Source organism: Aotus nancymaae, unplaced genomic scaffold (genome assembly GCF_030222135.1).
Source record: "Aotus nancymaae isolate 86718 unplaced genomic scaffold, 86718_ANA_hifiasm-v0.15.2.pri h1tg000058l, whole genome shotgun sequence".
NCBI lineage: Eukaryota > Metazoa > Chordata > Mammalia > Primates > Aotidae > Aotus > Aotus nancymaae.
This window is the reverse complement of record NW_026988472.1, coordinates 18,251,391-18,265,995: the sequence shown is the minus strand read 5'-3', so window position 1 is coordinate 18,265,995 and position 14,605 is coordinate 18,251,391. Positions and strand designations below refer to the sequence as shown.

At 39.4% G+C, this 14,605-nt stretch overlaps 1 protein-coding gene across 4 annotated transcripts in view; it reads left to right on the top strand.

Moving 5' to 3' along the window:
* The window catches only part of USP9X (ubiquitin specific peptidase 9 X-linked), a 156,184-nt gene that overhangs the window by 32,093 nt on the left and 109,486 nt on the right, over positions 1 to 14,605 (top strand). For all 4 annotated transcript variants that reach the window (XM_064364411.1, XM_064364410.1, XM_064364413.1 and 1 more), the window contains exons 2-4: positions 5,126 to 5,379; positions 10,509 to 10,654; positions 14,286 to 14,365. In XM_064364411.1, the coding sequence (XP_064220481.1) occupies positions 5,284 to 5,379; positions 10,509 to 10,654; positions 14,286 to 14,365 (322 nt within the window). In that variant the 5' untranslated portion in view covers positions 5,126 to 5,283. The remainder of the gene's footprint in view (positions 1 to 5,125; positions 5,380 to 10,508; positions 10,655 to 14,285; positions 14,366 to 14,605) is intronic.

Sequence of the window (14,605 nt, the reverse complement as noted above, 5' to 3'; positions counted from 1 at the left end):
CATTCTGTCGCCCAGGCTGGAGTGCAGTGGCACGATCTCAGCTCACTGCAACCTCTGCCTCCCGGGTTCAAGTGATTCTCCCGCCACAGCTTTCTGAGTAGCTGGGATTACAGGCACACACCACCACACCCAGCTAATTTTTGTATTTTTAGTAGAGACAGGTTTCACCATTTTGGTCAGGCTGGTCTCTCCTGACCTCAGGTGATCCACCTGCCTCAGCCTCCCAAAGTGCTGAGATTAAAGGCGTGAACCACTGTACTTGGCCCACTTTAACAATTTTTAAGTGTGCAGTTCAGTACATTCACATTGTGGAATGCTTACCATCATCCATTTCCAGAACTTTTCCTCTTTCCAAACTGAAACGCTGTACCCCTTAAGCAATAACTTCCCATTACCCCAGCCCCTGGCAACCATTATTCTTTTTGTCTCTACAAGTGTGACTAATCCTGGTACCCACATAAGTGAAATTATGCAATATTATTCTTTTGTGAGTGACTTATTTCACTTAGCATGGTGTCCTCAAGGTTCATCCATGTTGTAGCACCTGTCAGAATTTCCTTTCTTTTTAAAAAATACTAAATAATCCACTGAATGTATATACCACATTTTGTTTGTCCTTGGTTTGCTTCCTGGAAAGACTTCTAAAAGAGATTCAATATTGGCTTAGTGGACAAGGTGATCTCCCTGGCACCACACTTGCCCCACACTTGGGAATATATAGGGAATATATAGTCGCTTATCCCGTCACACTCAGGAGGAGATGCTAGGGAGTGGAGGTTGTGTTTGTTTTGGGGGGGAAAAACAGACTCCCAGGTGATGCTGATGAATCCATCTCCTCCTACCCTTTTGTGAGTAATTGGATTTGTGTTAAAGATCCCCAAGATTTGCCTGAATTCTAGACATGTAGAGCCAACTCTCTAGTGGTTTTCACCTCAGTTTCAGTGTTCAGAAATGTACAAATTGCCACTCTACCCCTTCCCTTTGAAGAGAAGTGGACAGGAAACCTGGTGTCCAGGATTATATAAACCAAGGAAGCTCAGAGTTTCAAGAAGGTAGAGGTCAGTGGTAGCCAACTGTGTGTAATGAGAAGAGGGCAAACATGATGAATATTGAGAAGCAGTTATTTGATTTGTCAATTAGTAGAACATTGATCTGTGGACCTTCATCTTACATACTCAAAAGCTTTGTACGTAATTTTTAGGAGAATGAATCTTCAAGCCCATCCCTACACCTCAGTTAAGACCACCTGGCTTAAAGCAGCTTTAGTTTTAATAGCTTTGGATGGAGCCAGGTGATGAGAGAGAATGGACAAAGTGAAAGGTGAGATGGGTGGGGCATGGTGGCTCACACCTGTAATCCCAGCACTTTGGGAGGCCAGGTGGGAAAATTGCTTGAGCCCAGGATCTGGTGACCAGCCTGCGTCTCAAAACAAAACAAAACCCCATAATTTACAACTTACCTACTGTCTCCATCACATTTATTTAAAAAGAAAGAAAAAAAAGGAGAGATGGAGACAGTCTTTTGACTTGTGGGAAAAGGGAAAGGCAGAAACTGGTGATTTTCAGTAGGGAAGATTCAAGCACAGGCTGGGAGGAGATTGATTGGGGATGATGATGATTGGAGCTTCATCCCTTGGAGAGGGTATACAATGGGATCATGACCCCAGGCTGAGGGACAAGAAGAAGAAACTGGATCAGATTTGAAGTATACAAAAATAAAGTTGAATTGGTTAGCTGATATTTTGAGTGCCAACAAAATAATTTGTCAGTAGACCCAAAGTGGCTAACAAGATTTTTAAAACTGTCTGCTTCATGTAACACTCTTTGTAATTTAGGGTGTATAAAATGGATAACAAAATCCAAAGAGGGACTGCTTAAATCAGTCCTTTTCGTTGTTTTTTTTTCCCCCCACTTTATGTATTTAAAGAGCTTCTATGTCTTAGACTCACCAGTACTTGATATTATCAGTCTTAAAACTTTGTTTTGCTTTGCCAGTTTGATCAGTGGAACAAATTTTGGTTTTCTAGTTTGCATTTTCACAATTACTAATGAAGTTGAGAGGCTGGCTAGTGTAGCACTTAGGAGCTGTGGACTCCCTGGGTTGGAATCCCATTTTGCCACTTAGTACTTACTGATACAGGTAATTTAGTTTTGCTCTCTGTGCCTCCCTTTCCTTATCGGTAGACAGGGATGATAATAGTTCCTGCTATATACATTTGTAAGGATCACAGTGCTACAGACAGTGCCTAACATGTGAAAAGCTCTATTGTAAAATTATGTCTTATTTCATGTATTTATTAGTCACTTCTTTTTCTGAGACGTCTATCTTCATATCCTTTGCCTGTTTTTCTACTGAGGTGTCTTTATTTTGTACTTTGTTGGACATGTATAGTTACAAATATTTTCTTCTACCCTGTTTGCCCTTTAATTTTTCAGAGAAAAATCTGATTTCTCCCTGAGGACTCTGAATTTTGCCTAGAGAAGGACATATCTTAAAAATAAGTTTTTGTGTGTGTTTTAGTCAAGTGGTTTTTTTTTTTTTTTTTTTTTGAGACAGGGTCTTACTGTGCTGCCCAGGCTGGAGTTCAGTGGCCCCATCTGAGCTCACTGCTACCTCCGCCTCCTGGGTTCAAGTGATTCTGCTGACTCAGCCTCCTCAGTAGCTGGGACTGCATGGGTGAGCCACCATGCCTGGCTAATTTTTCTTTCGTATTTTTAGTAGAGATGAGGTTTCACCATGTTGGCCAGGCTGGTTTTGAACTCCTAACCTCAAGTGATCCACCTGCCTTGGCCTCCCAAACTGCTGAAATTACAGGCATGAGCCACTGCGCCTGGTTTTAAACATAAATACCTCTAGCAGTTTCTATACTTGTTTACATTTTCCTCATTAATCTACCTATAATTTGTGTGTATGTGAGGGGGGCGGAGCGGGGGTTGAAGTATACATCAGCTTTTTTCTTTGACAATGATAGAGAACTTGAAGAGGAAGAAGTCTTAGAGTCAGATCTGAATTAGAGTCTGCTCTGCATAACTTGGGTAAGTCCCCGCTGTCTCTTACTTTTGACTCTGTAAAATGGAGATAATACTCAGTTTCTGTGCTGCCGAGACTAGGTATGAGAATGAAGTGTCAAAGCATTTGGAAACTTCCTGCAGTGGCTTGCTAACCTAAGTGTCTGGTGAAAAATACTTGGGTATTAATATTACAGAAGCAAACCAGCCCCAGGTATGTTTTATATGCAATGATGAAAATTTGCTGTTGAATGTCTTAAGCCAGGTTATGATTAGAAAACTTAGAAATGAAACTTTGCAATGTTTGTGGGAAGTCTCTTTCAATCTCTGAGAGCCAGTGAATTAGAACCAATCAGGTAAATTTATCTGGTGGCATGTTAGAGTCATTCATGGCGGGGGGGGGGGGGGGGGGGGATTTTTTGCAAATTACTGATGCCTAGGCCTGACTCCCAGATACTGTAATTTATTCCATCTGGAGAGGAACCTGGGCATCAGTGTTTTAAATAAAATCACTTCAGGTGATTTTATTGTGCAGCTGAAGAGGGCTACTGATCTAATGAATATAGATTTGAGGGTTTGGTAGCATTCTCTTACACTCCTTTGCTGGTCAGATTGCAAAGAAGAGTTCCTGTTCTTAAACAATTGTGGCCTTGTAGCCCTGTTATGGCTCTAGGAGTGGCTGGAGCCAAAACCTTGCCAAAGTAGAGAGCTGAGATCATCTGACAAATTCAGTTGTATTGGAGTATTATGTAGTTTGAACCCTCTTAAAGAAAATTTAGATTTTTGTGGTTTTCAGGGTTTTGTGTTGGTAGGTTTGGTTTCTTCTCTGTGGCTTACAGATGGCCACCTTTCTGCTGCATCTTTACGTGGTCTTTACTCTGTATGCCTGCACCCCTGATGTTTCTGTCCAAAGTGTTAAAGTTTATGTTAAAAGCACTTGGAAGCTTGCTTAAAAAACCATTTGATAATGTCCTAGTATCAGTTACAAATGTTAGTTGTGCAGGCTTCCTTGAAATGTTTTAAGGAATCATGTTATACTTTGTCTTAGTCCACATGTTCTTGAAACAGGAGAGTTCCCTGAGCCCCTCACGGTACATGTGACAGGGATGTGGCTCGTTTATTCCTCTTGTGGGAAGGGGGGCACACAGGTGAGCAGGTACAGGAGCCAGGGTGAGTGCTTTTGGGCTCTGGCCCCACAGCAGTGTCTAAGGTGTTACAATGCTCTTTCAGCCCTGACCAGCTTAAGTGCTAAACAGCTTAGAGAAGAGTCAGCGTGATAGCCTTTTTGGGTTCCCCCATGCAGGGCATCCTGAATTCTTGTCCCATGTCCGGGAAGAATCACATCACAGGGACTTGAAGGATGGTTAATAATGGGGATTTTATTGAGTGATGGAGGTGGCGCTCAGTGGGATAGAGAGCTGGAGAGGGGATGGAGTGGGAAGATGATCCTTCCCCTGGAGTTCAGCTATCCCATGGCTGATCTCCAGCCGATCTCCAACAGCCCCCAGTCTGAACTCCTCTCCACCTTTAGACACTTCCTCTCTTTTCTTCTTCTCTGCTACGATGCTCTGCCACTCTGCTGCTCTTGGAGCCTGGGGCTTGGGGTTTATATGATAGGGGTGTGTGGAAGGCCGAAAGGCAACACTTGGGCATGAAAACAGGAATGCCTGTTCTCATTTTGGGCTGCAGGTCCAAGCTTGAGGGCGGAGCCCTCGCCAGGGACCCCACCCTCATATCACCTGTTCTTATTATTCTTACAGTATAATGAATGCATCAGCAAATTGAAGACAAATAGTTTTTTGCCGTTCCTTATTTAATCAAAATGACAGTTGAGTAAGTACTTTGATATATTGTCTTTAGAGTCAGTTCCAGGAGAAAACTGTAATATTACGTATTAAGGCTATATTTGTTTGTTTTCTTGGTATAATGGCCGGTGTACCATTATCAGTTTTAACTTCAATGTAGTGTTAATGAAACTTCAGCTTTTTACTTTCTCTTCTCATTTATATAGCCCCTTTTTCCTGACTAGATGCCCTGGTGATGCTAAATTTAAACAGTTCCATAATTCATGTTTTTTGTATCTAAAACCAATTACTTTTTCCCCCTTCTATTTGTAGGTTATGCAATGGTCTCTGCAAGATGGTTTATTCTTGAATTGGACCTTTTTAAGACTGACAAATGCTGGTACTTCATCTTCTATAAGTGGACTATAATTTCTTTTCTCAAGACAACTACATAAGCAGACAAAATTGCAAAGATCTGCCCTGTGTCGAGTATGACAGCCACGACTCGTGGCTCTCCGGTCGGAGGGAATGACAACCAGGGCCAGGCTCCTGATGGACAGTCTCAGCCCCCCCTCCAACAGAATCAGGTAGGATGTTTAAGATACTAGTTAAAGCTACAGTGGGACTGGGCTCAGTGGTTGACACCTGTAATCCCAGCACTTTGGGAGGTTGAGGCAGACGGATCACTTGAGGTCAGGAGTTTGAGACCAGCCTGGCCAACAGGGTGAAAACCGCATCTCTACTAAAAATACAAAAATTAGCTGGGCGTGGTGGCGTGCACCTGAAATCCCAGCTACTTGGGGGGCTGAGGCAAGAGAATCACTTGAACCTGGGAGGCAGAGGTTGCAGTGAGCTGAGATGATGCCACTGCACTCCAGTCTGGGTGACAGAGCAAGACTCTGTCTCTTAAAAAAAAAACAAAAACAAAAAAAACCTACACTGGTAGGTCGACTGTTGAGGTACTAAATGATGGAACATGTTCTAAATTTGTGAAGCAACTATAAAACTGTTATTTTAGGCCGGGCGTAGTGGCTCATACCTGTAATCCCAGCACTTTGGGAGGCCAAGGTGGGCGGATCACAAGGTCAGGAGTTTGAGACCAGCCTGGCCAACATGGTGAAATGCTGTCTCTACTAAAAATCCAAAATTAGCCATGCATGGTCGCCTGTAATCCCAACTACTTGGGAGGCTGAAACAGGAGAATCGCTTGAGCCCGGGAGGTGGAGGTTGCAATGAGCCGAGATCACACCACTGCACTCTAGCCTGGGCAACAGAGCGAGACTATGTCTGGAAAAAAAAAACCCAAAACTGTTATTTTAAGTTTTGTTTAAGAAAAGTGAACATAGGTCTTGCATAGTAACAAGAAAGCTCAAGTGGTATAGATGGTAATCTTGAGTGTACACCATCTTTTTCTGGTAGCTTATAATGTCATTAAAATTAACTATTTAAGCCCTATGTCAATTCTAAGGGAGAAAGCATTAAATCATTCAGTATAGCCTATGATTAGAATGGCTAATCATAAACCATGACCCATCATAAATCATGACAACAGTTTCTACCCCATAAATACATACAATTATAAATTGTCAATTTATGATAAGATTATTAAAAGAACATGGACCCAAGTCATGTTGCCTAGTGTTCAAATTTCAGCTTTGTACCATACTTGCATTATGACTGTGGGTAAATTATATAACCTCTAAGCCTTAGTTTGTTTATCTCTACAAGTAGGGTAATAATAGTGTAACTACTTCATGGATTGTTAAGAGGATCAATTGAAGTAATGCTAAACATAGATTTTGGTATTAAGGTTTTTATGCTGGCCTCAGAACTCATAGGATATAATATTCCCTTTCTGTTCTCTGGATGAATTTATGCACAGTTTATTATTTCTTCATTAATTGGGAGATTTGCGTAAAAGTTATTGCAGTTTTTTTTTTTTTTTTTTTTTTTTTGAGGTGGAGTCTCACTGTATCGCCCAGGCTGGAGTGCAGGGGTGTGATCTCAGCTCACTGCAACCTCCGCCTCCTGGGTTCAAGCGATTCTTCTGCCTCAGCCTCCCCAGTAGCTGGTATTACAGGCGTGTGCCATCACACGTGACTAATTTTTGTATTTTTAGTAGAGACGGGGTTTCACCATGTTGGTCAGGCTGGTCTTGAACTCCTGACCTCTTGATCCGCCTGCGTCAGCCTCCCAAAGTGCTGGGATTATAGGCATGAGCCACCATGCCTGGCTGATTCATTTTTTTTAATGGAGGAATTTTTTAATTTTTAGTGTCTTTTGGTAAATTGTGTTTTTCAAGGAATTTGTCCATTTGGGTTTTTTTCTTTTTCTTTTTTTCCACCTAACCAATGTGCTATGTCCATTTGATCTAGATCTTCAAATTTGAGGTAAAGTTGTTAATGATAATCCTTTTTATCTTTTTAGTGTCTTAGGGCTTATGGTAATGCCTCCTTATTTCTGATACCACTACCAATTTCATTAAGCCTTCTAAAAAACCAACTCTCTTGACTTTACTCCCTCCCCCAACCCCCTGCCTGCCAACACTCACACTCACACATTCACTCTTTTAGCGTCTCTTTCTTTCACTTCCCTTGGATTTGGTTTGCTGTTCTTTTTCTCATTTCTTGAAATGGAAATTTAGACAATTTATTTCAGTTGTCTTTTCTAATATATATAGTTTTATATTGGGAAGTATTAAACTGACAAAACATTAAGACTTGTGATGTGCAGCTCAAACAGTGCTTAGAGGTAAGTTAGTTGAGATGTGTGTAAATGATCACAAACATGCTGCTTCCAATTATTACATGTTTGTGTAGAGTCTGTTGGGTAAGTTTTTAGGCAAAATTCTTATTTTGAAGTATTTATGCTATTATTTGGGGATAAGTTCTTGTCCAGCTATTACAGATTAGATACTCTATCATAAGTAGTATAGAAAAGAGCTTCTGTCTGTCTCTCCTTTTTCCTCTTCCTCTGCCATTTTAGAGAGTGAACAAGTCGGGGTTTTTTTCTTCCCCAAATAAATGTGTCAGCTTTATTCCTTTTCCTCTGTAGTTCCCATTTGCAAGACATAAAATATTAAAAGTGTATGGTCACAGGTCTTGGACTGAGTTAAGTCTTTCCTGTGTTATAAATTTGTTTGCCAGTATTCAGGTTTTTAAAAGTGTAGTCAAAGGTTTGTGTTAGATGCCAAAAATTCCTGATTTTAAACCAGAAGCTAGTAGGTAGAGGTCCAGTATCTTTCTCTCTTTCTTTTTTATTTCATACCAGCATTGTCCATGAAATTCTAACCTATTGCAATGTTTCTAACTTGCATGGCTTTAGACAAAATCAAACCTTTTCTTTAGCTCTACTCTTATTTTAAGGTGTACTTGATGATTTTTAGAGCTCTTGGATTTGTGATATTCAACCTAATATTCTATGTCTACATTGTGTTCCTTTTCTTCTAAAAACTTGACATTTTTGAAGATGACTGTTACATTATCCTTCACGCTTACATTTTGTTATTCTCTACTTTTTAATGTTAGGATTTTATTTTATAAGATCTGACATGGTTGTACCAAGAAGCAGCAACCAAAGTGTTAATTCCTATTCAACTTAGGGCTCACTTTTTGGATATACTTTTTATGTGCTGGCATAAAGGGAATTTCTAAAATCAGATTTTTCACTTAACTTTTTTAAGCATGTCTTTAAAAAAAATTCTCTTAGAGAATTTTAGGCTTTAGTATATAGTAAAACTCAATAAATGAAACAGCCTTGGCAGAGGCACCATAAGATGAACACTCTTGGATGTGGTTGCTGGGAGGGTGCAAATTTTCTGGAATGAAATTTGGCAGCAGTATATGTCAGTGGCCTTCAAAGAAATTGTTTATACTGTTCTAGTAATTATATATCCAGAATACTATCCTAAGGAAAAGTTAAACACAAAGGTTTATATATAAGAACATTCATTACAGCTATGTTTATGTTTTGTTAGCAGTAACAATTACCAAATACTAAATGTCCTCTTAATTTTGTTTAATTTATGCAATATTATCTGGTGGGCATTAATTTTTTTTAAGATTCTTAATGATTAAAAAAAAATTGAATACCTAGATTTATTGAATGGAAAAGGACACAGACTTAAGCAAGTATAATTCCAATTTTATTGAACATATATGGACAGTTTTTATTTACTCATAAAGATTACAAGGAAATAATTAAATGTCATTGGCGTTTATAGGTGGAGAATTATAGGTGTTTTAAATTTTATTTTTGTCTTTATATTTTCTATGACCATGTATAAACTACACTGGGGGAAGGGAGTTAAAAAAAATAATAAAGCAGGCTTTCAAAGTTACATACTTCACATCAGGCATTTTTGTTGGACTTGTAACACTTGACTTCTGTGCTGTCATTTCCTTTGCCTCGAGACCAGGTCTGTGTGCACCTGCACAGTGTTCTTTAAGTAGAGGTTCACCATTTAGTTACTATTTAGTTACTAATTGACCATATGAGTTCATATATAAACTTTGTAAGTGAAACATGTTTAATGCTGGTAAACTCATGTGTCTTCATGCAAGTGCTTACTTATGCAACTCTTTATTTTACAACTGTTTAATAGGTGCTTGAATGATAGGGCGAGGGGCCCTTTTCTCTTAAAGGACCATCAACCTACAGTGAATAGAAAATTCAAGAATACATGAGAAAATACCACCTGCTTTGTAAATTAAGAGTAAAGGTCATAAAAGTTCATTCACTTAGTTGTGTAAATATGTACTGCTAAAGTGGGGGGTGGGTGGGGAGGGAGAGAAAGACATGCCAAAAACGAGGAATGAAAGAAGTGAAAAATAGCCACATTAGTTGAAAAGTGTTTTACTTATTTAAGAACCATAATCATGGACTTCTAAATAATTGTTGTTTGGGTGTAGGGAAATTGTGGAATAATTACATTTTCCCCCTTCAAATAAAAAAAAAGTAGAAGTTACAAATCACTTTATAATGTATTAAATGTGATGTATCATATTTGTAGAATGATTTCTGTCATGGCTCATATAATGGGAAATGTAAGCAGAGAGGCAGTACACATTATGATTAAGAACACAAACTATTTAGATTTTGATTCAAATCCTGAGTATAGAGTTTGAGCTGTGCGATCTTGGGCTACATATTGTCTGAGTTTTTTCATCTATTAAATGGCAGTAGCATACTTCATTAGGATGTTGAGGATTAAATGAAATTATTTTAAAGCACAGTAGCACAGAGATGGCCTGAAACATTGTAAATGTTCAATATAGTTGTTCCTTAGTATTCATGGAGGATTGGTTCCAGGACCTCTTAACACTTGGATAGCAGAATTCGTCTATGCTCAAGTCCCTGATATAAAATGGTTTATTTAGTATTTGAATATAACTCACGTACATCCTTCTGTATATACATGAAATGATTTCTAGGTTACTTATGCCTAATAGAGTGTAGATGCTATATAAATTGTTACTGTGCTGTATTTTTGGGGAATAATGACAAGCAAAAAATTCTGTACATACTCAGCATAGATGCAATCTTTTCAAATAGTTTCGATCGAAGGTTGTTGGTTAAATTTGCAGATGGAGAACCAATGGATATGTAGGAGTAGTTAAATTTTTAAATCTGCAATGCTCATCTGTGTTGGTGTTGGGATTACTATTTTTCATATGTTATAGAAACTTAAATGTGGAATATTTAATTTTTAATTAAGACTTCATCGCCTGATTCTTCCAATGAAAATTCCCCGGCAACTCCCCCAGATGAGCAAGGTCGAGGTGAAGCCCCACCACAGCTTGAAGATGAGGAACCTGCATTTCCACATACTGACTTGGCCAAGTTGGATGACATGATCAACAGGTGAGTTGGTTTTGCTTTGTTTTTTTAATGTGTGTAACATACAAGAAAGAGCAGACAGGAAAGTAACCCCACTGCCTCCTTACTAGTTTTTACAGCTTTGTCACTGCCAAGTGCTTTATAACTCATGATTCTTAATGGATTTAATAAATGAAAGGGAGTGAGAGTGTTAGTAAAATTTTCACATTAATGATGATGACCCTAGTTGGTTTGTTTCTAAAGTAAAATTGTATGTACAGTTTCCCTCTTTGAAAGTTTTGTTATTGGTCTCTTGGTTGCTGGATGACTTTCATAATTTTGGGATGCCCTGAGGTAAATAAGGTCATGAGGACATTGAGTTCCTCAGAGCCTGAGCCTGGTGAACTCTTGACTAGTTTGAGCCATTTAACCATCCTAGATGTTTTTTTTTCTTTCTTTCTTGGTCTTCATCCCAGGGAACAGTTCAGAATATAATTTTTCAGACTTATAATACAAACAACCACCCTATCCCACCCCAGCACACATTGATTATTTAGAAGAAGACTCCAAGAAAGTGAAGCTGTAAGTTTTTGCGCAGAGGGAAGAAAACGATTTCAAGAGGCTAGGGAAGAGCACATCAGGGAATCTCATGTGACTGTGGTCTTCACCAGACTGTGGGCTCAACAAGTGAGTGCTAGGAAGGTGTGACACATTTCCCCCTCCCTCTCCTAAAGGAAAGTAATGAAAACACATGTTCTTAGAGGCATTTGCTTTACTGAGTTTTTTTTTCTTTTTTGTATTTCACTTTTTAAAAATAACACTGTTAAATGCATAATGTGAGGGGAAATAGAAATCCTTTGCATTAAAAAAATCTGAATATATAAATAATAAATATGCATTACTAAGCAGAAATATGTGTCTAAATTTCCCTATAATTTCCCCCTTACATACACATATTCCTGCCAAAAATTACTGTTAACAATCAGGAGTACATTCTCCAGATTACCTTTGTGTTTACTATTATATATGAATTGATTTTTCTATAAATACAGGATTCTTACTACAATTTTGTAACTTGCTTTCTTCATTTATCTTGAATATTTTTCCTGTTAATAAATAAATATCCATTGTTTTTAATGGTATATTTATAAGAATATATTGTGTGATTCTGGCAGGTGCCTGTAGTAATGGTATACAATGAATTATAGTCAAACAAAAATTGTTTGTAATGGTGGTCCCTGACCATTCTCTATAGCAGTGATACCATAGCAGAAGGTTGTATTGTTTGTTGCTTTTCCATACTTGTCTGGTGATTGGTGATTTCTTAGGCTGACTAGAGGACTAAAGTTGCATATTATTAGCAAGTCCTCAGGAGAGAGAAAAATACAAATGATTTTTTTTTTTTTTTTTTTGAGACAAGATCTCACTCTTTAGCCAGGCTGGAGTGCAGTGGCATGATCTCGGCTCACTGCAACCTCCGCCTCCCGGGTTCAAGTGATTCTCCTGCCTCAGCCTCCCGAGTAGCTGGGACTATAGGCACGTGCCACCACGCCTGGCTAATTTTTGTGTTTTTAGTAGAGACAGGGTTTCACCATGTTGGCCAGGATGGTCTTGATCTCTTGACCTTCTGATCCACCTGCCTCAGCCTCCCAAAGTGCTAGGATTACAGGCATGAGCTACCAGGTGCCCTGTGTTGTGTTTTTTTTTGTTTGTTGTCTTTTTCTCCTTCTTCTTCTTCTTTTTTTTTTGAGACAGAGTCTCATTCTGTTGCCCAGGCTGGAGTGTAGTGTACTATTTTAGCTCACTGTAACTTCTGCCTCTGTGATGGAAGTGATTCTCGTGCCTCAGCCTCTGAAGTAGCTGGAATTACAGATGTGCACCATAACACCTGGCTGGTTTTTGTATTTTCAGTAGAGACAGGATTATGCCATGTTGGCCAGGCTGGTTTCGAACTCCTGGCCTTAAGCGATCCACGCGCCTTGGCCTCCCGAAGTGCTGGGATTACAGGTGTAAGCCACCACACGTAGCCACAAATGATGTTTTTTAATGTAAATATGAACAGTGACAAAAGGTGGTGTATACATTTGTTTCTAATAGATTATCTGGGCTGGGTGCGGTGGCTCACACCTGTAATCCCAGCATTTTGGGAGGCCGAGGCAGGTGGTTCACAAGGTCAGGAGTTCGTTACCAGCCTGGCCAATATGGTGAAACCCCGTTTCTACTAAAATTACAAAAATTAGCTGGGCGTGGTGGTACACGCCTATAGTCCTAGCTGCTTGGGAGGCTGAGGCAGGAGAATTGCTTGAATCTAGGAGGCGGAGGTAGCAGTGAGCTGAGATCGTGCCACTGCACTCCATCCTGGGTGACAGAGTGAGACTCCGTCTCAAAAAAAAAAAATTATCAGGTAATGGAGTATTTTTAATAAAAATGCCCTGGGGGTATTTAGCGACTTTGCCTACTCTTAGTACACAGATAAAGGGATGGATGGAAGAAGCGTCACTTTTCTGGGGAACAGTGGGTGTGTGTTGGGTGGTGATGAGGGCAAAGGGTTAGGAAAAGGATGGATTCATAGGTGGTTGAGCTGCCACCGAGACTGGAGTAAGCACCACCTGGTTGTATCCTGCATCCTTGTTTGTGGGTGGAGGATGTCTGTGAGGCATGGAAACTTGGAGACCCACTGCTTACTTACCCTTCAGAAAAACTTGATGCATTATAATGAACAGAGGCAGAAATCAGTCCATTGCCTCCTATTTATTTTCTTCTTTGTGAGGAAGTTCAAGACAACAGTGGGCCAGGTGCAGTGGGCTCACACTTGCAATTTCAACACTTTGGGAGACAGGCTGGAGGATCACTTGAGGCCAGGAGTTTGAGAGACCAGATTGAGCAACATGAGAAGACCCTGTCTCTCTCTTCTCTCTTTTCTTTTTCTTTTTTTCTTTTATTTTCTTTCTTTCTTTTTTTTTTTTTTTGAGACAGAGTCTTCTCGCTCTGTCACCCAGGCTGAAGTGCAGTGGTACAATCTTGACTCATTGCAACCTCCGCCTCCCAGGTTCAAGCAATTCTCCTGCCACAGACTCCTGAGTAGCTGAGACTACAGGCATACACCGCTACACCCAGCTAATTTTTTGTATTTTAGTAGAGACGGGATTTACTGTGTTGCCCAGACTGGTCTCGAACTCCTGAGCTCAGGCAATCCTCCCGCCTTGGCCTCCTAAAGTGCTGGGATTATAGGCGTGGGCCACTGTGCCCAGCCAACCCTGTCTTTTAAAAAAAAAAAAGTGGGGATGAGGGGCAAAGAAGAGGTTTATCATAGTGTCTCCTTTGATCTGAATCCTGAAAGAGCACTTCCCTGTCAATTTTAACAAAAATATCCATGATACCTAGTTAGTTAATATTTGATTGTTATAATAGTTAATAGTTTTATACCCTAAGTTATCAAGATAATTTAGTTTTCTTATCTCTCTTATTGCTTTATCTTTTGACATATCTTTAAAAATCTGTAGAGACAGCAGATGGTGCTTAGTCCCACAAAGCAGATATTCTGCCAAGCTTGTCTTAATATTTTAATGTTATTTTAATATTAAATATTTTTATAGCAAGATAATTAGTAGCTCATTTATAGTGCCTCTTTTAGTGTACAACTATTAAACATCTTTTTATTTTATAAAACTTTTAGGCCTCGATGGGTAGTTCCAGTTTTGCCGAAAGGGGAATTAGAAGTGCTTTTAGAAGCCGCTATTGATCTTAGTAAAAAAGGTAAGTTATATGTTTTTATGCTTTCTATAATGTATGCTACTAGATGTACTTTTACTTCATCCCCAAAGTGGATGAAGTGGATTTGTTTTACTCCATTATAAACACATACTTACAGCTTGCAAGCAGGAGCTCATATCCTTTGGACATTCTTAAAGAGTGTTTGCGAACTCTCTGAAGTTACATAAAATTTATGTATGTTTGTATTTCTAAGGAGTGGATTCATTGTTTAGTCAGATTTAC